The 21,594-nt window shown below is 51.1% G+C and overlaps 1 protein-coding gene across 7 annotated transcripts in view; it reads right to left on the bottom strand.

Moving 5' to 3' along the window:
- EVA1C (eva-1 homolog C) overlaps window positions 1–21,594 on the bottom strand; it is a 70,705-nt gene that overhangs the window by 22,367 nt on the left and 26,744 nt on the right. For 5 of the 7 annotated variants that reach the window (XM_040621027.1, XM_040621029.1, XM_040621032.1 and 2 more), the window contains 3 exons: window positions 15,040–15,236; window positions 12,094–12,217; window positions 4,709–4,861 (listed from right to left, as the gene is read on the bottom strand). In XM_040621027.1, coding sequence (XP_040476961.1) covers window positions 4,709–4,861; window positions 12,094–12,217; window positions 15,040–15,236 — 474 coding nt within the window. The remainder of the gene's footprint in view (window positions 1–4,708; window positions 4,862–12,093; window positions 12,218–15,039; window positions 15,237–21,594) is intronic. The other 2 variants (XM_040621031.1, XM_040621033.1) reach the window with 1 other exon arrangement.

Consider the following 21,594-nt stretch of genomic DNA (forward strand, 5'->3'; position numbering starts at 1 on the left):
ATACTCTAGCCCTTCAACACGTTATGAAGAAACGACTGGCGTTGTTAGGATTTTGTCGGCCGCGTGGAAGAACACCCAGGATGTAAAGTTACATTTCAAAGCAAAATCAAATGTATCTGTGTTAGAATTAGCATTACGTAAAAACTGTTCTATGCTCAGACTCCAGGACTTGGAAGAGACCCTGAAAAGGAAGAAGTTTCTTATTTGATGGGTAACATTTATGACTGAACTGTTTTCTTATTTCCCTTAAATGTACTTGGGCTGCTGGTGCAGGACGCTAACAGAGGTCCTTCTAGTGATCTTTGGGAAAGAACTGGAAATTGCCCTCCGTCAGGATCTGAGCGCTAAAGCCACGCTCAGCGGGGCTTCCTGACCTCACTGAGGCCCAGCCGGCCCTCAGCACCTGTGCTCCCAGGGAGGCGCCGAGGCTGGAGCATAGGCGGTTCCAACAGACGGCAGCTTACCCCCAAGAGGAAAGGTACGCACATCACCTTCCAGAGGCCGCAGTGAGGCCTGACCCCCCGGCCCTAGACAGTCATCCTGCCAAGCTCATGTCAGATCCCAGGGCTGAGATAAATGGCCTCTCTCCCTTCGTCAAAGCCGTGTCGCTGAGCTGTAGTAACTTAGAGCAGAGAGCGCACTGGCAGCCTGGGGACCGGATGTGGCCTGTAGGCATGTTTTATTTGGCTCACACATTGTTTTAAAAGTTGGAACATTTCACATTTAAAAAAAAAAAGAATCCGGATTTCCAGCATCTCATGAGGGGTTGGAAGCCTTGACGACACCAGGCCCGCATTCGGGGCTGGCAGCCGTCCACCTGCAGGAGCCCTGTGTGGGCACCTCACTTAGGAGGGGCTCTGATTCATTCACACACGTCAAGATTCACGTGGACACCAACTCTGTGTCCGGCATTCCTCAAGTTTGCTGGGAATTCTGCAGGAAGCAGACAGATACAGTCTCGACAGTGCTTACCTTCCCCTGGGGAAACAGACCCTAGACGGGTAAGTGATGGTTTCCATGATATGAAGACACTCAAACAGGGGGGCTGCTTGGGACCACAGAGACCAGGTCCCATGCTGGCAGGGAGCCCCAGGAAACTTGTCCAAGAAGGACATCTGACTTGATTCCTGAATGATGGGGTGAGAACATTCCAGGCCAAAGGAAGAGCTTGTGCAAAGGCCCCAGGCTATGAATGAGTGCGCAGTGCCCCACAGTTTGTAAGGGAGGGGAGGGCAGACCCACGGCTGGGAGAACAGATTGATTCTAATTACAGCAACAAGGAGCAGGGCTTTAAGGGGTGGAGGGTGGGTATTGTGATCTGATTTATTTTAATAATCTCTCTCCAGCTGCTGAAAGAAGAAGGGACTAAGGGAGAGAATCAGGGAGAAGGGAGGCCGAGAGGCCAGTTAGGAGGTGGTCCGGAAGGTCCAGGTGAGAGATGCCCAGAAGCGGGGAGCAGAGCTGCCGATGAGAGATAGAGATACTCAGACCGAGTCAGGGGGAGGCGGTGGTCAAAAGGTATGCCTTCTAAAGAGGGTAATATTAAAGTGTGTTTGTACAAGAGGGATAAACGGATGGTTTGCTGGGGAGAACATGCCCAATGCATTTTAAAATCTCACGTGTAATTTCCCAGGGCCGAAGAGGGAACAGTTTCCTAGGATTCGGCGAGATGGGGAAAGTATGTCCGCACGGGCGGCCAGCGGTCTGTACGCACACGTGCCAGGGTCTGCCCTTGATGCTGACCTGGAAGGGGGCACAGTCCAAGCCTCCACATGAGGCTGGGGGGCTGAGGATGAGGAGCCCTCCCAAGGGCCTCTCTTCCCTGCGAGCCTCTCGCCCCTGCAGAGCACAGACTGGGTGATCTCCGGCGTCTGGCGGCGGTTCCTGAATGCTCTTCAACCTCACGTCTAGTCAACGAGCAAGGGACAGAAGCCCTTGACCGTGGGGGTGCCAGGGGACGGGGGCAGGACGAGCAGGTTGTTTCTGCCCTGTGACTTTGCCGGGGCTCAAACTTTTCAAACTGAACCATTAAGCAAGGGGCACGGTTTTCTGTTCAGAGACCTTTCCCGTGTCCACAAGGGTCATTCATGGCAAGAGCACAGCTGGCTGACCGAAGGATTCCTCGAAGTCTCTATGGAAACCTGTCCTTTAGCTGTGATGTCTACTAACATTTGCTTTGGCTGATTACACTTCCCTTTCAACCCAACTCCCATCCAGCTTCCCGGGAACCTAAGGCGGCGCGACCCAGGGCACGTAAACCACGCGGCCTGCTTGGCTGACCGACTTCTGCTCAAAACAACGGCTGCAACAGATGTGACTTAGTGCTGCCTCCCCAAACACATGTGGCTAAGTCAGATTTAGCAAGCCTGAGAAATGGGGTGTCCCACCCCGATATCAAGAAGGAGAGTCCCTTTTTGCAGAAATAGGTCAGATCAGCAAGGGCCTCTTATCCAGCCAAGGAGATCAGATCGTATGGGGAGTCCCTGCAGGATGTTCGGAAGAACAGGGATCACACTGGCCTTTTAGCGGGATGCCTCCGGCCTCCCCGGGAGAAAGGCAAGTCAGGGAGTAGGGAGACTGCAATGACCAGGCCATGGTCCTTGGAGCTGATGCAGTGACGGGACCAAGGCAGGAGGGAGTGGAGATGCTCTGAATAGATGCAGGGGTTACATGAGAGGGAGACCGGAGTGTCAGGAACTCCCAGGTCACTCACGGGGGCGTGGGGCAGGGGGTGGTGGCAATACATACAATGGAAAGCCACGCCCACAAGGACCTCGCTGCCCCACTTGGCAGCCAAGCCCATTAAATGGGAGTCTTCTGGCCCAGAGCTAATCGGGGACAGCTAGAAGCCCATTTTAGCCTGTCTTTGCCCTTAAATGACCCTCTGCCATTGGCCAACGAAGGGCCTTCCTTCCCAGAACACCGAGCTGGGGGCCTTGGGGGCCCGAGTTCCTCTTGAACTGCTTTTGTTCTCTCTCTTGTATCGTCTGAGAGCTTGCCTGGGCGGTCGTCATTTTTCGTTCTTTTTTTTTTTTTCTTAGATCCAAGATATTGGTTTTGTATGCATTTCTTTTTTAAATTAATGTTTAATTTCACATGCGATTGTAGCAATTTAATACATCGTGGAGCTCCTTTTATTTTTATTTATTATTATTATTTTTTAATTTAAATTCAATTAGCCAACATACCGTACATCATTAGTTTTTCGTGTAGTGTTCAATGGTTCATTAGTTGCCTATAACACCCGGTGCTCATCACATCACGTGCCCTCCTTGGAGCTCATTTTAGATTCTGATGAATTAAGTGCAACTCTCTGGGCCGTCTCCCCGTAGGGCCTGTTCTCTCTGATAACATGGAGGACAGAGATCAGGCCACTGCCCCACTCCAGACCGGGGTGGATGAAAGTTATTTTTATGTTTCGTCTCAGCTAGGATATGGTGCCCCATTGTTGGGTCAAACACCCATCTAGAAGGGGTTGTGAAGAGATTTTATTTTATCTTTTATTTTTTGTAAAGATTTTATTTATTTATTTGAGAGACAGAGAATGAGAGAGAGAGAGCACAAGAGGGGGGAGAGTCAAAGGGAGAAGCAGACTCCCCGTTGAGCGGGAGCCCAATGTGGGACTCGATCCTGGAACTCCAGGATCATGTCCTGAGCCGAAGGCAGTCGCTTAACCAACTGAGTCACCTGGGCACCCATGAAGATATTTTAAAGATAGGACTAACACTGAACATTTAAAGCGGACTCTGAGTAAAGCAGATTACCCTGCCGGGAGGGGGTGGGCCTCAACCGATCAGTTGAAGGCCTGAAGGACAAAGACATGTTTCCTGAAAAAGGAATTTTCCTCCAGGCTGTAGCATAGAAAATCTGCCTGTTTCCAGCCTGCTATCCCGCAGAATTTGGACCCAAGATTGAACACCAACTCTTACCTGAGTTCCCAGACCGCCAGCCCGCCCTGCAGGTTTCAGATCAGCCAGGCACCACCACTGTGTGAGCCAATTCCTTAACACCAATCTCTCCAAAGATACGTGTGTATCTCCTATGGGTCCTGTTTCTCTGGAGAGCCCTGACTAATCATAACATCGGGCGACTTCGATGGACAGAGCTTTCAGCCCCATATCCTGGCCATCGTCTCTCAGATGCAGACCCCTAAGAAGAATGACTCCCGGAGCTCCCCACGACCCTAAACAACTGGTTATGGTCCAGACTCTTCTCTCTACCTGGACACCATCCCCAGGTATCCACAGGTCTCCTCCTTCAAGTCTCTGCTCGGCATGCCTGTGACCCCATAAGGCCGTGGTTCTCTGCAGCACACCCCAGCTTCCCCTGTCTCCCTCCCGTGCTGTGCTTTTCCCCTTACCAAGAGTGTGCGCCTGAAATTCAATGCCTGAGCTCCTCCTGTTCGTTCTCTCACTACATCTTGTGCATTGCTGGGAGGTCAGTTCCATGAAGACCCTGTGTTGGTCACTGATGACTCCCCCATGCCTGGACAGGGCGCTGCATACACTCAGTGCTCAATAACTACTCAGTGCTCAAAAACGACTAAACAACGGGCAGATTTGGGAATGCGGGGCAGAAGGAGGCGGGACCCTGTGGGGGGTTCCTCCCTGCCCTTGACTTTCACTCCAATCCAAGTACTGGCCACCGCATAGGGAGCCAGACCCCCAATCCCCTCGGCACCTCGCGAGAGCCACATGAAGCCACGTACCAAAGGGGGGGAGCCGCTCTGCCCCCGAGGAACAGATGTCCGTCTCCTGCATCCTCCGGCCGTAGCTCGCCGAGTAGATGTTGAGGAACTTTGAAGGGTGGCAGTGCAGTTTCAGCTCTTGGTCTTCACACACGGTTTTGTTTTTTAATTCATCTGAAGCAGAAACAAAAAGCAGCGGCACCATCAGCTTCCCTCAGGAGGAATCGGGGAGCGCTGCCTATGCCCTGGCCACTCCCCCTTCCCCCCCACCCCCTGCACCCTGAGAAGGAGAGTGGGAACCGCCCCGCCCTGGGGTCTGACCCTGGAACAGAAGCCCTCTGCGGGAAGACGTGGGAATGAGAGTAAGGGGCAGGCGGAGGAGACAGGGACCAGGTATGTCTGAAGACAGGGCTCGCTGGGCTGGGTCTGGGCATGGGCCTGGCCATAACGGATGTTTCTCTCTCTCTCCACTTGAGGTCACACATTCCTTAATTGAAGGGAGCCTTGCCTCAAACGTTGGCTTGGACCCACACAGGTCAAGACCAGGAATTACCTGACTGCCTATTAAACTTCTGGAGAGAGCCGGGTTAAACCTCACCACCAGACCTCCTAACGTTCTAGCGTCCCCATTTACATATTTAAAAAGAGAGATGCGGTGAAAGTACATTATTTCCCTGGCTAGGAAAGGGAAAAAACGGGGCATATGTCTTGTGAAGAGTCCCTCTTTAGAGAAGTATGAAGAGCCTGCCCCCAGTCTGGTGATTCGGGAACATCTGACGCTCGGCTGCAGGGGTGTGCTACCTTACGACAACGCGCACCACGTCACGGTTTGTTCCCAAAGAATTTAGGGAAAGGTTTGTGTGTCTGTTTAATCCGCTTACTATAGTACCTTTCCCTTTGCAATGTCACACAGCGCAGACGTTGTAAATGCACTGCTGATGAAAGTATAGTTGATTTTTTTTTTTAAAGAACGTACTGGAAAAGCATTCAATTAATAAAGATGTTTCATAATGATTTGAGTTTTAAAAGTAATAATCATTAACACTCCAGACACAAAGAACCACATGCCATATGATTCTATTTTGTTGGGACCTGCAGGAGAGGCAAGAGCACTCAGAACGTAGGTGAGCCGTTCCGTAGGGGCTGAGGCTTGGGAACAAAGGGAAATGACAAGAAATGGACACAGGACATTTTTGAGAAGACGGAAATGTTCTATAGCTGGACGGTGGTGACGGTGGCATGACTCAGCACATGTGCTGAACATCAGTGAATGGCACACTTACAATGGGTGAAATTTATGACATGTAAATTACATTTCAATAAAGATTATTCAAAAATAATAAAAGCTAATATTTATTGAGCTCGTCCTCTGGATTAAGCCCTGTTCTAAGATCTTTAAATGTATCAATGAATTTAATCCTCAAAACAGCCCTCTTGGGAACCTCCTCTTCATATCCTTGGCATGTTGTGTTTTGGATTTTTAGACACTGTAGCCGTGATTCATATATTCTGGATGCTAACTTTCATCTATTATGTGTTACAAACATCTTTTCCTGCCACTTATCTTAGGCTGCCACTTATCTTAAACTTTGCAAAAGCAAAGCAAAGCAAAGGAGACTATGGTCATTTATTTGCATGTGTAGTTCTCTTCTCCCCACCTCCCCAGCATTTTATAGAGGGAAAAAAAATCACTTATCACACCTGTACAGGATTTTTCTACTTTGAAATGGCAACTGCAGAGCAAATGGGAACATTTTTCAGCCAAAAAAGCCAACAGGAGCTAAATTACAGGAGCTATTCAGGCTATCAGGGACTGCCTGGGATGGGGAGGAAGAATGTGTCAGGAAGGAAAATTAGCCCTTCCCCAATAACCACTCCCCAAGATTACCCCTCCCATGACCACCCCTCCCATGACCATCCCCCATGACCATTCCCTATGATCATCCCCATGACCACTGCCCACGACCACTCCCCATGACCACCCCTCCTATGACCACTCTTCCTATGACCAGCCCCCATGACCACCTCCCATGACCATTGCCTATGACCATCCCCACGACCACTCCCCAACCCCCACTTTCACTTCTCTCACTATTTTTTGGATTGAAGGTGTAGGCCACTCCCACCCAGATCCCTCATATGTCTCAAGCTAAAGTTTTTCAGACTGTGATTTGAGGCCTATTCTATTCTATTCTATTCATGAAATCGGTTTAGTCATTTGTGACCTGCAATTTCAAAAAACAAAGAAGAGTTTAGAAAGCACCAAAGCGCATCACGCAAAAAAGGATTAACATTATTTTATAATTTAAAAAAATCTTTTCAGTTGTGTGTGTGTGTCATGCTGGGCCAAAACGTAAAATGTTTTCCTTGCTCTGCGTTGTAATCAAACGGATTTGAGAGCCCCCCCACTGAAGCCTTCCAGGAAGACGTGAGTGGTGGACACCGGGGCAACGGTGGCTGTGGCATTTCCATATCCTGGAATCACTGACTTGAGCCCCAAACGTAAAACACGAAAGAAAATAATTTCCAAATATATATTCCGCCTTTTTCTATAACGTGTGAATTCCCATGCCTTTCTACACCAAACAGAGAAGCAGCCGTGAGGAAAGCTTCAAGATCTCAAGATGCCGTCAGCTCCCGGGCTGATAAACCTTGGCACTGTTCTTTAATCAGTGATGACGGGAACACTCAAGATAATCAAAGGTGTGAAGCAGAAACCGGGTTCCAGATGCTCACAGAATCCTGCCCCGCCTCGTCTCTGAACCCACAAGGAACTAACAGAGGAGGGAAAATTTAAGTGGTGACTAAGCAATGTTTAGAATGCCCTTCACCCGTTCACTGGAATCCGAATACAACAGTTTAAATCCAAAGCCAAGAAAAGCTTTGTTTTCTTTTGCTAAACAAAAAGAACACTGAGTCTGACCCTGACATCCGAGGGTTTGATTTTGGTGAGTCACATCCGCAAGGGGATGAGGTTTTCAGTGCTTTTTATGAGTAAATGCTAAGTCCCACCAACACCAAAACACTGCCTTACTTCAAAGGCCCAGAATGAACGATGGCCTTTGATGCAGAACAGAGGACTTGGGCAGACGCCCCAAAAGAGCCCTAGCCCCCTTCCAACGGGGAGAACACTGAAGAATGTTAAGAATGCCTTCCAGTGGCAGAGCTCGCCAAAAAGGATGAAAACCAAGCCTTATCTAGCAAACTGGAAGCTTTCCTTTTTAACAGGATTGGCTTCTTTTTCTTTCTTTCTTTCTTTCTTTCTTTCTTTCTTTCTTTCTTTCTTTCTTCTTTCTTTCTTTTTTCCTTCTTTCTTTCATCAGAATTTTTAAAAATTAGAAGAGACTTTTTAAGGCCTGTCATGCTATGCGTTTATTAATCACCACCTCTCTGATGTACTAAGGCCCATTCATTAAAGGAGGCCTGGATGCCGATGCCGGGCAAGCTCACCCGGGGTAACACAACACCCGTACGCCGAGGCCTCCGGTGATCCTGTCCCCAGATTACAGGCCAATCATCTCCTGGAATGGAGGGGCCTGTGAGAGTCACATTACTGCTTGGGGTTACCCCTGTGTGATGTTGAGTCACTCTGGTTCCTTGGGAACGTGTTAATTCACTGTCGCCTAAGAGTGACACTTCTGGGGCCTAAACACAAAGGGACCACTAACAAACTGCCACTTTTGGTAGAGAAAGAGAATTTGTTTTAGAGCTGGGTGAGAGTGCTCGATGGTCTCAGGTTAGAAAAGGAGGGGGGGAAGGCTTCCAGAAGGGTGGCCAACAGCCCGGTGGGTGTGACAGGGGAGAGTGACAGGAGCCCAGGGAGAAGGAGAGCCAGGACTCTTCTTCAGTGATAACAGAAACAGAGTCCCCCTCCTAATTCTGCCAAGCAGGGGGCTAGCGGGTCCTCCTTAATAACACAGATACACAACTTCCTGTCCGCAGGGGCCCTTCAAAGCGGGGTGGGGAGGGTGACCTGCCGTGATGAGAATGTGTGATTACTGATGTTACTGAAGATGGCCATGCGTGGCAATATTATCAACATGCAGGAAAAAAAAACATGCAGAGAGAGATTAAGTCACTTCTAATGGCTTTTTAAAAAAATTCTCGGCAGACAGGGTGCCCTGCTATTGCCTGCACCCGGGGCAGACCTCACCCCAGCCCCCCAGCACCTGGTGTCTTGCTGCCTTTTGGTCATTCACATCCTCCGCAAGGATGACTTTAACCTGCCTACTGGCGCGATGGCCACCAATCACCGAGGGCACCTTCATGACAAGGCCTGTGCTAAGCAGCTTACAAGCAGCACTGTGGTTTCAGTCCACACGACGCTGTCCTTACACACCCTTCACCACAGCCGCATGTGGAAGGTGCATTGCCCTCCCTCGACGGTTGAGTCACAGAGCCGATGCTGGAGGTGAGCCTATAAAATAGCTCCCCGACCACCCGACCAGCCAGCCCTGATTGGCGGCGTCCGCCCAGCTCCCTGATGTCAATGCTCCCGTGGTGGCAGATGTCCCTGCCCGCAGGTGGAGCCGGGCAGAGATACGCATAGCTGGCTCTCGTGATGAGGGCTGGCCCCCTGCAGCCCTGGGGCAGCAGGTACTGCTTCGGACACTCAGTGTCAGCTCGGGCTGTCCCCAGAGACAGAGAAGAGCCTCCGGGGTAAGAGGGTTACAGAAAAGGAGGCGGGAGGGTGTGGGAGCCCCTTCCTTCCTCCTTCACCTCACAGCAGTGACGGGGTCCTCAGGTCACTGATGTGCACGTTACCCAAGGTGCTCTGATCTGAATGACTGCGTCCCCCTTCAACTCAAGGTGAAATCCCAACGCCCAACTGGATGGTCTTAGGGGGTGGGGCGTTTGGGAGGTGCTTAGGTCACGAGGGTGGAACCCCCAGGCATGGAATTAGTGCCCTTCATGAAAGAGACCAGAGAGATTACTCGTCCCTTCTGCCAAGGTGGCTACAGCAACAAGACAGCCATCAGTGAGGAAGTGGGCCCTCAGCAGACACCAAATCTGCCAACACCTCGATCTTGGTCTTCCCAGCCTCTAGAACTATAAGAAATAAACTTCTGTTGGTTATAAGCCTCCCAGTTTATGGCATTTTGTTGCAATAGCTCGAACAGACTAAGACACAAGCGCTCTGCCCCTAATCTATTACACACGGGGCAGCCAGGGGGACTTTAAAACCCCAGCCACGCACCCTCCCCACTTAAAGAAAGAATCCACCTCCTTCCTTGGCCATCAGAGCCCCAAGGATCCACCCCCCGGACCCCTGGCCGATGCTCCTGTGTGCTCCCCAGAGCCCCCTTCTCCCTCTGGCCACAGGCTTTCATGCGGAGTGCTCCTTCTGTGCCCGCCCCCTATCCCGCCGTCCTCAGCCCCACCATCACCTGCCAGGAAAGCCTTCCCTGCACCCCTGCCAGGGTCAATTCCCCCGGGGCGACCCGCACAGCACCAAGAGAGCGGGGCTCCTGCTGAGATGTTTCTTTGGACAGATCTGGTCTTTCCGGACAAAGCGATATTTGCTAGAAGCTAAAGGACAAGGAACCAGCTGTGTGAAGACGTCAGTCAGTGCTGGTTGGATGAAGGAACGTTGGGAGCGGTCCTCGATGGAACCACCATCCAAGAAGTCCTCTTCATACCCAATAGCTGGCTGGACACTTGTGCACAGTAGGTGCTTAATAAGTGTTTTGCTGAAATGAAATTAGCGATCAGTCCAGGAATAAGGCTGTGGCCTGGCATCAACTTAGATTCAAGGTTCCACCAATCTCACGAGGGCCTTTTCACTTCTCTTAGAGACTGGTCCTTCGCAACTTTTTATCATGAAAACTTCCAATGTATAGAAAACGTGAGAGAGTATCGCAACAGACGGGAATATCCCCATCACCCAGATTCTTCAATGCTTAATATTTTGAACAAGGGCGACTCTAAAAAGGGTGTCTTTTCCACCATGGCAGGAGGACGGCCATTTTTGAGATTAAGCCGCAGGAAGGGCATGACTGACGACACAGAGATCTAGAAGGGATTTTCCTGAGTGAAGCAGGAGTTGACAAGAATTCCCAGGCAGGGCTCGGCCGGTGTGCAAAGTTCGGGCCTGCTTGTGGGTGTGTGTGATCACGGGCATGCGTGAGTATGTGTGTGACAGTGTGCATGCGTGTAACAGCACACACAGGCGTGATATTGTGTATGTATGAGTGACCGTGTGTACATTGTGAGCGTGTGGTGGTGTGTATGTGCGTGTGAGTGTGAATGTGTGTGTGAACACACAGTCTGGGGGAAGAGCCAAAGGGGCAGCTCTGAGGCACCGAGGCCCCAGCAGGGAAAGGGTTTAAGACGGAAGGCTGGATATTTGCTGAAAAGGTCCCGTGCTTTCTCTGCAGGTGCGCACTAGAGACCACGACATGCGTGTGACCCAAAGCCTCACCCGCCCCCAGCACCCAGGCTGCCAGGGTCTTGGGAGGATGCTGGGCTCCAGAGGCAGAAACCGACAGAGAACAGAATGCAGACAAGGGACACTGCATCAAACATTAAGGATGTACCGTATGGTGACTAGCATGATAATAACAAAAAATGAAAAAAAAAAACAAAAATGATGTGTTGGGACGGCAATGCAGAATTTTTTCAAATGACTATTCCTTCAATATAATCCTTTGGTTAAACGGTGTTGTTATAACCTGCTTTCTTTTCAACAAGCCTGTTCAAGGGTTACCAGGAGCCTCTAACGTTGAGGTTGCCTCTCGGGCTGACCCGCCCGCCTCTCAGTGCGACCTACTCGCTAAAACGCAGTTCCATTTGAACTGCAATGGGTTAATCACAAAACTAACGTGTGTTACAGTGACACAGGCCAGTGGAGGAAAATGCAAGAATAGAGCAGAAGAAGTTGCTCAGGCCAGAAACCCTTCTGTTTTCTTTCTCCTCAGGAAGAGACAACTGGGTCCAGAGCCCCTGCTTTGGGGAAAGCAGAAGAGGGGTTCATAAAGATCTGGAAGCAGGGCCTCCAGGGGGGCAGCTGTGCTCTCTCGTGATAGCAAGCAGCTGGGGGTGGGCTGCCCCTGAAAAGGAGAACCAGCCCCTCGTTGGGGGGAAAAGCACTCGCAGCCTCTTGACACCCCTGATGCCTTTAGCATGGGTCCAACTGAATTTTACATCTTAGGAAGGATTTTTTTAAATTCAGGGATTGGCAAGAATGCACATGGAGACATGGTTGTCCACGTACACACACGCAAATATCCTCAAACTATTCACACAAATACCCACGACCCATTGCAGAAACAGGTAGGACATCTTTACTGACAAGTTTCTAAATTTCTAAGTGGGACCAACACCGGCTGGCAGAGAATCTCCACGAGGGCCGTGAATGAAACAGGGAACCCCCACCGCACACGCGGGCCCCCTCGGACGTTACTTACTAGGCTGACATTTAAAGGACACCAGGAGGTATTTACTGCTTCCGGGACAAAGGTCAGGTCCAAAAACACGGCTATTGACCAGGAGGTGGCAGGCCCGCCGGCTCTGGCATTCATCCAGCACCTTCTAAAATGAGGGGGTAGAAAAGGGATAGGCTTGAAAACCACACACAGCGTGTGTGAGATCCCACACACCCCCCCCACCAGGTGGCTCTGGGCTCCAAGAAGGGAGAGACACCTGTCGGCCTGGTCTGGGGCGTCCAAAGCTTCAAGCTGCCGTGAGCTGTGACTAAGGCGAGAGCACGTGTATGCGTGTGATCGGGGGTGCTCCCAGTGTCCCCGTCTTTCCCAGAACAAGAACCCTGACCCTCTAGTGGCAGATCCCCATCAGGAGACCGGCCTGCGATCTGCCTCAGCTGAAGGGAGCGCTGCTGATGATTTTGGCAAAAGTACGGCCTTGGGGAGGCTCCGGGAAGCATGAGCAAGAGTTGAGAAACTCAGCGTGTGGGCGAGACGGGAGTCGGAGGGCCCTTCCGGCAGGGCTGGGGCAGCTCCGTGGGGATGAGGCATCACAGCCACGGCTGTCCGTCCGGCCGCACAAACGGCTGGCCACCGACCACGGAGAACTCAGCACTCGCGGGAGGCCTTGGAGCCCCGACCCGAACACGGGCCCCCCGATGCAAATGAAAAAGCTGATTCCCGCCCCTGCCAACCTCAAGGACTCAGGACCCATTTGTTCCCTTTGGAGCAATTTTCTTCACAGAATACGCAGGCTTTGCTGTTGAGCGTTTGGCTTGAAAGTTCTCCTCTCCTGCTCTCAATTTCTTTTTTTCCAGGCAATTCGCTCCTTTGCGAGTGATAATCTGCTGTGCAGAAGCTCATGGAACACCCTACCCGGGGTCCCAGCGGGGCCTAGTGCCTTACGGCTGCTCTTCTATTTCCCAAATGGAGCAAACCCTGCCCGTGACCACCACAGAAGCCTTACACTCCGTTTCTGTTAAAAGGACACCAAGGCCGGTGAACGTTTCCCAAGAGTTTACTTATTACTGTTGGACTGAATCTGGCACAGCTTGGCGAGCCTGAGTCCTGGGCCCTCATAGTAGCTCATGGACTTTCTCCATGGAGGAGGCCAGCCCCACCAGGAACCCCCTCAGGGGCCCAGCAGACGTGCATGAGATCAGGAAACCTGCCCAGGGAAACCCTGAGGACCCCCAGATGACGGGACACATGCTCGTGGTCGAGGGTCATCATGAAATGACTCTGCCCCTAGGTGGCCCCACGAACGTATCACAACCACGGAGTGGGACTCAAGGCAGGGCTGTTTCCAAACCGTGTCACGGCTGAGAAATGCACGGGGGGGCTTCCTGGTGACCCTCAGCCACGGCCCAGATCAGCTGAGGGGCTCCTGGGGGGACAATGACACCTGTTCTCTCCCGCATCAGGCACCTTCCCTCCGAGGAAGAAGAAGCACTCGCCACAGTCCCCAAATGCCAGTCAGAAGACACGAGATAAAGGACCTCTTGATCTCTGGATGAAAGAGCAGCACGCGGGGATGCTTCTGGCAAACGAACCTTCTGCACAACATGAGCGTTGTGTTCACAAATGCTAACTTGTCTGCTTGGCTCTGGAAACATCCTCCCTCAGGCCTGCCGGGCAGAGCCAGGCACCCATGTTGGAGGGTAAGGGCGGTGCCCGAGCTCTGGAGCTCCAGGGTGCCGGGAGTCCTACTCTCACGGAGCAGGCGCTCCCGTCGGCACTGGCCGGTGTTCTTGTTATGTGCCCAGGAGAGCAGCGGACGGCCTGGGTACCAGGGATGGGAGGGCAGGGAAGTTGGGGTAAGGACGAGGGCAGGCCAACAGGGATACAGCTCCTGGAGTGGCAGCCAAGGGGAAGGAATGGGGTGGGGCACACAAGGAAAGTCACTGCTCGTCCCTGGAAGCAACATGTGGCCTCTCCTCGGGATGTGGAACCCACATCCAGGGAATTCGCTCAAACACATTCTTTTGGCTACTCAGCGGGTATCTTTACCAATCACGTGACGACCCAGATACCACGATGCATGTAATGGAAGCAAGAAATGGTGTGAGAAATAGAAAAGTCCTTCCGTTATCGTATTATTTTTGCTTCTCCTCTTTGGGCCTTCGGGAGAGCTACACAGCCTTACGCTAATTCCATTACTCCTGAGTCTTCCTTGTAAATTTACCTTTATCCGCGTTTCTGTGGCTGAAACAATTCAACGAGCCAGGAGTAGTCTAAAATCCCCGTTGAAATATTAGCTCTGCCCTCCTCCTACACCAAATCTTTCACTAATGCCAACCAAAAAAAAGAAAGACTTAGCCGCTCTCCACAAATCCCTGGTATTATCCAATGGGAGAATACATCAGCAGAGGCTGCCCAAAGTAGCTCAAAACTAGAATAATGTCATCATCTACACCTGGAGAAGAAAACCACTTTTGAAAGAATGACCATGATCCATGTTTCCCTTCCTCCAGTGCATTCTCTGAGCGTTTGATCATGACCTCGGCCATCTGCCTCCAGAGACCTTGTGGTCTCCACGAAAGCGCCCCCACCCTTCCCTCTCCGTGCTGGGGTATTGACGGGAGGGGTGGTCCTGGAGGTCAAAGCCCAATATGACTATACTGTGCTTTACTGCAGTGGGGAATATGCCTCCGGATAAATTCACATCGCACGTGGGTTCAGGGAGCTCCCCAGGAAGTAGGAATTCCATTTAGACTTGTGTGGTGAAGAACCCTTTTGAGAAGCAATAGCTCACCCATGAAATTGGTGATTTGTCCGAATTGGGGATTTCATGGATCAGGTTTGCTTTGAGTGAACTATGTAATCACAAGCATGTATACAGAGAGAGAGAGAGATGGGGAGAGGGAGAAAGGGGCGGGAGAGGAAGAGAGAACCATTTTATCATCTTAAAGCATCTATGAAGGGCGGTACCTGCAATGTGGTGGGTGCCACACAGGCTACGCCGTCTTCCCTCTGGGAGGCAGGCTGCTGGGCACGACACATTTGGTAATCTTGCCCATAAAATGCCGATTGGACACTTATCGTAGAATGCCGAGGGCACTGTAGATGCAAATGGTCCCCATCACAGGCATAGGCGGTGTGGTTTTGCAGGAGTTTGGTTAGATAACCTGGAAAATATTCAGCTGGTTTACAAGAGGCCCAGGAACCCACCACTCCTCCACAGCCTTCTGGGCAGGAGGACCTCGGCTCCCCCGGTGAAGGGGCTGGTCAGCCAGGAAGATGTGGGGCAGAGCTTCCTTGGCAGCTCCCACGGAAAAGACCCCAAACCAGGCTCGAGGTGAGGCTGAAGGAGCAGGTGCCAGTTTCCCATCTGGGTTGTAAACCTTGATCTGGAATGGCCCATTGGAAGGCTTGGGGGACTCTTTCCCTTTGGGACTCGCCAGGAGCCAAGAAATCCTGAAGCATCTCTATGAAGCTGGAAAAAATCCCAAGTGGGTGTTCCTTGGGCATGTCGATGCCTGTTCTTGAGGAGATTTGGGCTCTCTGATCTCCCACTAGCAAGGCCAGGTCTTCCTGGAGGGAGGGGATGCCATTTTATTTTGGGGTAACCACTCCTGGGCCCTGGAGAGAAAAGCAAGGCAGGGCACCCAGCATGGGGTAAGGGCCTGCTCTGAAAGGCGGGGAAGGGGTGGATGGTGGGGCTCTGTCACAGGTTAAACAGTGTCCCACCCCAAGTTCATGTTCACCGGGAACCTCAGATGCCCCCTTATTTGGAAATAGAGTCCTTGCAGTTGTAATTAGTTAAGATGAGGTCATAACGGAGTAGACTGGTCCTTGACAGGTGTGATGATGTCCTCAGAAGAAGAGAAGAGACAGAGGGAAGACAGCCACGTTATCATTGGTGTGATAACATCTAAAAGCCAAGGAACCCAAGGACTGCTTGCAGCCACCACAAGCTGGAAGAGGCAAGGAAAGAGTCTACCATAGAACCTTCCAGAGGTAGGCCGGCACTGCCACAACTTGACCTCAGGCTTCTAGCCTCCAGAGCCCCGAGGGAAGGAATGTCTGCTGTTTTCAGCCACCCCAGCCTGCGGTTTTCTTAGTGCAGCCCCGACAAACCAACACAGGCTCCTGGTCCCAGCTACTTCTCAAGCAGACTGGACAAGCCACAGGGCCTTAGGCTCTGAGGAGCCGTGTGCATGGCCTGGCAGGTGTGGGTGGCCTGGACCGCTTCTCAGAAAGAAGGAAGGAAGGTTCATCTGAAATGTAGATTCCTTTCCTCCTTCTCACACCTCATGAGGTCAGTTGCAAGGCAGCTGGGAGGGAAGCCAGGGACTTTCTGGTGAGGTGTGTGGGAGACGGGTTTGGCAGCCCTTGGCCTTTGAGGGGGTGGAGGGGGTGCAGAGAAAGGCAGTTGCAGAACTCCCTTATTCCCACACAGTCGGCCCGGGCTGTAGTTATCCCTCTGGAAGTTTCAAAATCCTCTGACCATGATTCTCTGCAAAGGGCACCCACTGCAGTCCCTGACCTTCCCTGAAAGTCACAGTGAAAGGCACCGTGTCATCTGCCGTAGGAAGATCTTGCCAACCTGAAGAGTGGGAGTGCCCACCCTCACATATAACCCAGACCCGAGGTCTCTCAATGCAACTCCCTTTCTCCTTCCCACCCTTGAAAGAAGAAGGCCGAGAAGTCAGCTACCCTGAGTTGGCTTCCCTTGGAGAAGCGGACTCAGGCTCAAGCAGCAAAACTGACATCAGGCACTGGGGCCGTGAGTCAGGGTCCTGCTTGTTGGAACAATGCCCTCACTCTCACCGTGCTCCCCACCAACCACCAAGAGAGGCCGGGCAGAGACACCTCGGTGGTCCAACAGCAGGTCAGCATCTTCCTGCAGGACACACAGGCAGACCCTGCTAAAGCCATGAGTTGTGAAAGTTCCAGCCTCCTTTGTGGGATCTCTGCTTCCCCTTATGAGCCACACCAGGGAACTCAGAGCTGCCCTGATGCTGGCCCAGGCTGGCACCTGCCCCGAAGCTCCCCAGGCTGGTACCCCACCCCTGCACCTCTTCCAACTCGTCATTAAAACTGTCTTGTCTATCCATCACCACATCACTCACCAGGACCACGCCTGATGACCAGCTGACTAAAATGTTTTGTTTTGTTTTAAGATTTTATTTATTTACTTGACAGAGAGAGAGAGAGACAGCCAGCGAGAGAGGGAACACAAGCAGAGGGAGTGGGAGAGGAAGAAGCAGGCTCCTAGCGGAGGAGCCTGATGTGGGGCTCGATCCCAGAACGCCGGGATCACGCCCTGAGCCGAAGGCAGACGCTTAACCACGGAGCCTCCCAGGCGACCTCAGCTGATGACTTGAGCCTAATGGCTCATCCAACAGACCATGTGTTACTCTAGCTGGATGAAGGAATGAGAAGGATGTGTGGGTGTTAGAGGCACAAGACGGAAGGGGCCTGGGTCCCAGATTCATGGGACAAGATCAGCAGAGCCTTCTCCACGAACCGTTACATGAGTGGAAAAGAAATTTGTGCTGTTTGGGCCATTGCCTTTCTTCTATTTGTCATGTAGTCTGTTCCCTGTGAACAGAACTTGATCTCCGTGGGGTCATTTACATCAAAACGTGACGTAAATGCACCGCAGTGGCCTGAGCCCCACCGCATGCCATACTTGTAGTCTGAGGGCCATGTTCTGGGTGCAGAAGCTCACTGCAGAGAACGGCCTCTGGAGGCCTTCCAGGCCCTTCTGCCAGTGTGTCATTTCTAACACCAGGTAAAATCGGCTCTGGAGTCGGTCCAATTCCTTCTTCGAAAACCCATGCCCGTGTCCAGACAATGGAATACTATTCAGCACTAAAATGAAATGAGCTATGAGGCTGCAAAAAGACACAGGGCAAATGTCAAAGCATAGTATTGAGTGGAAGAAGCCAGTCTGCAAAGGCTCTGTGAGTCCAACGACATGACATCCTGGAAAAGGCAGAACTATGGTGATGGTCGAAAAGACCAGTGGTGGGGCGCCTGGGTGGCTCAGTCGTTAAGTGTCTGCCTTTGGCTCAGGTCATGATCCCGGGGTCCTGGGATCGAGCCCCGCATCAGGCTCCCTGCTCAATGGAAAGCCTGCTTCTCCCTCTCCCACTCCCCCTGCTTGTGTTCCCTCTCTTGTTGTGTCTCTATCCAATAAACAAATAAAATCTTAAAAAAAAAAAAGACCAGTGATTGTCAGAGGGTTGGGGGAAGGGAGGCATGAGCAGGGGGAGCACGGAGGACTTCAAGGCAACGAAACTGCTCTGCATGATATTCTAGTGATGGACATGAGCCACGACACATCGTCAAAACCTACAGAACGCACAACACCAAGAGTGAACCCAGAGTAAGCTCCTGACTTTGGTCCATATTATGATGCGTCACTATTGGTTCATTGATTGTAACACGTCTACCATTCTGACTGGGAATGTTGATGAGGGGGGAGGCTGTGCCTGCGTGGGGACCAGGGCTATTTGGGAACTCTCTGTATCTCCCACTCAATTTTGTTGTGCACCTAAAACTGTTCAACAAATGAAAGTCCATTTAAAAGAAAAAAATCAGGGGCGCCTGGGTGACGCAGTCGTTAAGCGGCTGCCTTCGGCTCAGGGCGTGATCCCAGCATTCTGGGATCGAGCCCCACATCTGGCTCCTCCGCTGGGAGCCTGCTTCTTCCTCTCCCACTCCCCCTGCTTGTGTTCTCTCTCTCGCTGGCTGTCTCTCTTTGTCAAATAAATAAATGAAATCTTTAACAAAAAAAAAAAAAAGAAAGAAAGAAAGAAAGAAAGAAAGAAAAAAAAAAGAAAAAATCAAAACCACCCAGGCTTCCCCAGAAGAGTGTTACCTTTGGGAGGAGAGGGGGTTGTGACAGGGAGGGGACATGGGGTGAGCTGGCGAAGCGCTTCTCTTGATCTGAAGGGTGGGTACATGTTTTACTTTGTGAAAAGTCACCTAGCTATACATTTGTGAACGGTACACTTTTTGGTGGGTAAATAAAACTGCTTGTTAAAAAAACCCTTTACCTACAGTTATCTGACCAATGCTTTTAAACCAATGAAGAAAGACTAGAGAACATGGAGCCTATGGCAGATGGACAGGTCAAGGGCAGTGGTGGGATGGCACGTTCTACAGCCAACCACACGCACACTGGACGCTACGCTAGAGGGATGGCAGGAGATGCTCGTGAGGTCGGGCCACTGGCCCTCACACCACAGGGTCCCCCACAGGTGCTTCCCACACCTCATTCTGATTGGCCCGTTGTGTCAGAAGCTGCTATGAGGTCAGGAAGAAGGACAAACTAGAACTCTCCATGGCTTTCAGCAACACAGAGGATGTCATGGACCTTTTTGAGAGGCATTTGGGATGCTGAGTGGGACACTAGCCAGTTTGGGGAAGGTTGAAAAGAGAGTGGAGGTTGAGGAAATCCCAGATGGTTCCTGTGGTAGACAGACTAGCACCTCCCCACCCCCACTGAGGTACCCATGCTCCTTCACACTGTTAAAAGGGACTCTGAGGTTGTGATTAAGTTAGAAATCTGGAGATGGGGAGGTGATCCTGGGAGATCTGATAGGCCCCCTATAGTCACCAAGGTCCTCACAAGAAGTTCAAAGTCGATAAACAATGTGGCAGTGGCAACAGAGGCTGGAGTGATGCAGCCATGAGCCAAAGAAGGCAGGTGGTTTCTAGAAACTGGAAAAGGTGAGGAAACTGCTTGTGCCCTGAAGACTCCAGAAGAATGCAGCAGAGTTGACACCTTGATTTTAGACCTCCCAATTTCCAGAGCTGTAAGAAAATAAATCCTGTGCTGTTTTAAGGCACCCAGCGTGTGATGACATGTGACAGCAGCCATAGGAAACAACACAGTTTATACAGATGACTCTTGCAACATCTTGATAAAGACGAGGAGAGACACAGGGCTGAAGTTGTAAGAACTGATGTCCAGGGTCAGATTTTTAAATAACTGTCATTGAGTTAAAGCTAGGAGAGACCTGTGTACGCATGTGTGTGTGTAAACACATATGCAGATGAGCCCTAGGTCGTATGTAAATTACATTTGTTACTGTGGGTGAAGGTTGAACACATTCGAAAGTGGGTGTTAGCAAGAGGGTGCTTGCGATGCTGGAGTGTGGGCTCCAAGCTAGGAAATGAGCACCGGCGAGGCCCCGGGGAATAGAGGTCTGCTGAGATCCAACAAGGTCAGAGTGGGCGCGAGCACAGCAGCGGGCTGGAGGCCCAGGGCTCGTGCCCCAGGTGGTTTTGCGGTAGGGCAGTTGCAGGTGATGGAAATGTCCAAGAGGCGGCCATGGGAGAGGGTGTGAGAAGCGGGTGGAAGGGAAGGTTGCTAGAAATGAGGGTGCCCTCTGGGCGTCTCCCAGGATAAAAGTAAAGAAAGGGGATGGAGCAGGAGCCTGCTGCCAAGGTTGACCTTAAACAAGGGGCAGATGACAGATGACCCACTCCCAATCTTTCCAGTGTGCTGTCCCCAGTGAGCATACACACTCTTTCCATTGCATTGGGCAGAGTCAACACGTTACTTAGCGTTCTAGTCCATTCAGGCTGCTATGACAAACCATCATAGATCAGGTGGCTTATAAACAACAGAAACTCCTTTCTCACAGCTCTGGACATGGAAAGCCCAAGATCAAGGTACCAGCATGACTGCATTTTTGTTAGGTCCTTCTTCCTGGTTCAGAGCTAGCGCCATCTTGCCATGTCCTCACCTGGTGGAAGGGGCTAGGGAACTCTGTGGCATCTCTTTTATAAGACATTAACGGGATTAGGGAATCTCATTCATAAAGGCTCCACCCTAATGACCTAATCACCTAATACGGTCACCTTTGGGGGTTAGGATTTCAACATATGAATTTTAGAGGGACTCTAACATTCAGACTCTAGCACTTAGCTTCTCCACACCTTGGTTTCTTGGCCGGTTCAAATGAGATCCCTTTTAAAGAATGACTACCAGTGCGGCCTTGTGTTAATGGTTCTCTCTGAATCGAATGCCCCACCATGCTGGATCAATCAAAAATGCTTTATTTCTTAACACGCTCAGCCAGAGCTCTGGGTAAAGCTCCATGTGTGCGGGCACATATTTACTGCCCTGAAAGATGGCAGAAGAGCAAACTGTTAAGAAATCAGTCCTTAGAGCCTGGCCTGGCCTGGAAATGCTCTGTGGATCCTTTTTTTTTTTTTAAGATTTTATTTATTTAATCATTCATTCATTCATTCATTCATTCTGTGGGTCCTTGTTAGCTTCACATGGTTGAGGGGCCAAGGTGCAACTTATGTTTAACTCCAAGATCTTCTCCTGATGAATCCCCACTCTGTGTACCAACCAGCAGAAGCTCCTGCAGCAGTGGCCATGGCTACAACTTTCCTCAAAGGATCATCTTGAAAGGCCTGACCGGGTTGGGCAAATCTCAGAGTAGTTTAGATAAAAGCTTTTATGTTTTACATTTTTTCAAGGTAGATGGATAATTCACTGGGGCAAGAGGGGCA

This window comes from Ursus maritimus, unplaced genomic scaffold, assembly GCF_017311325.1.
Source record: "Ursus maritimus isolate PB19 unplaced genomic scaffold, ASM1731132v1 scaffold_4, whole genome shotgun sequence".
Taxonomy (NCBI): Eukaryota; Metazoa; Chordata; class Mammalia; order Carnivora; family Ursidae; genus Ursus; species Ursus maritimus.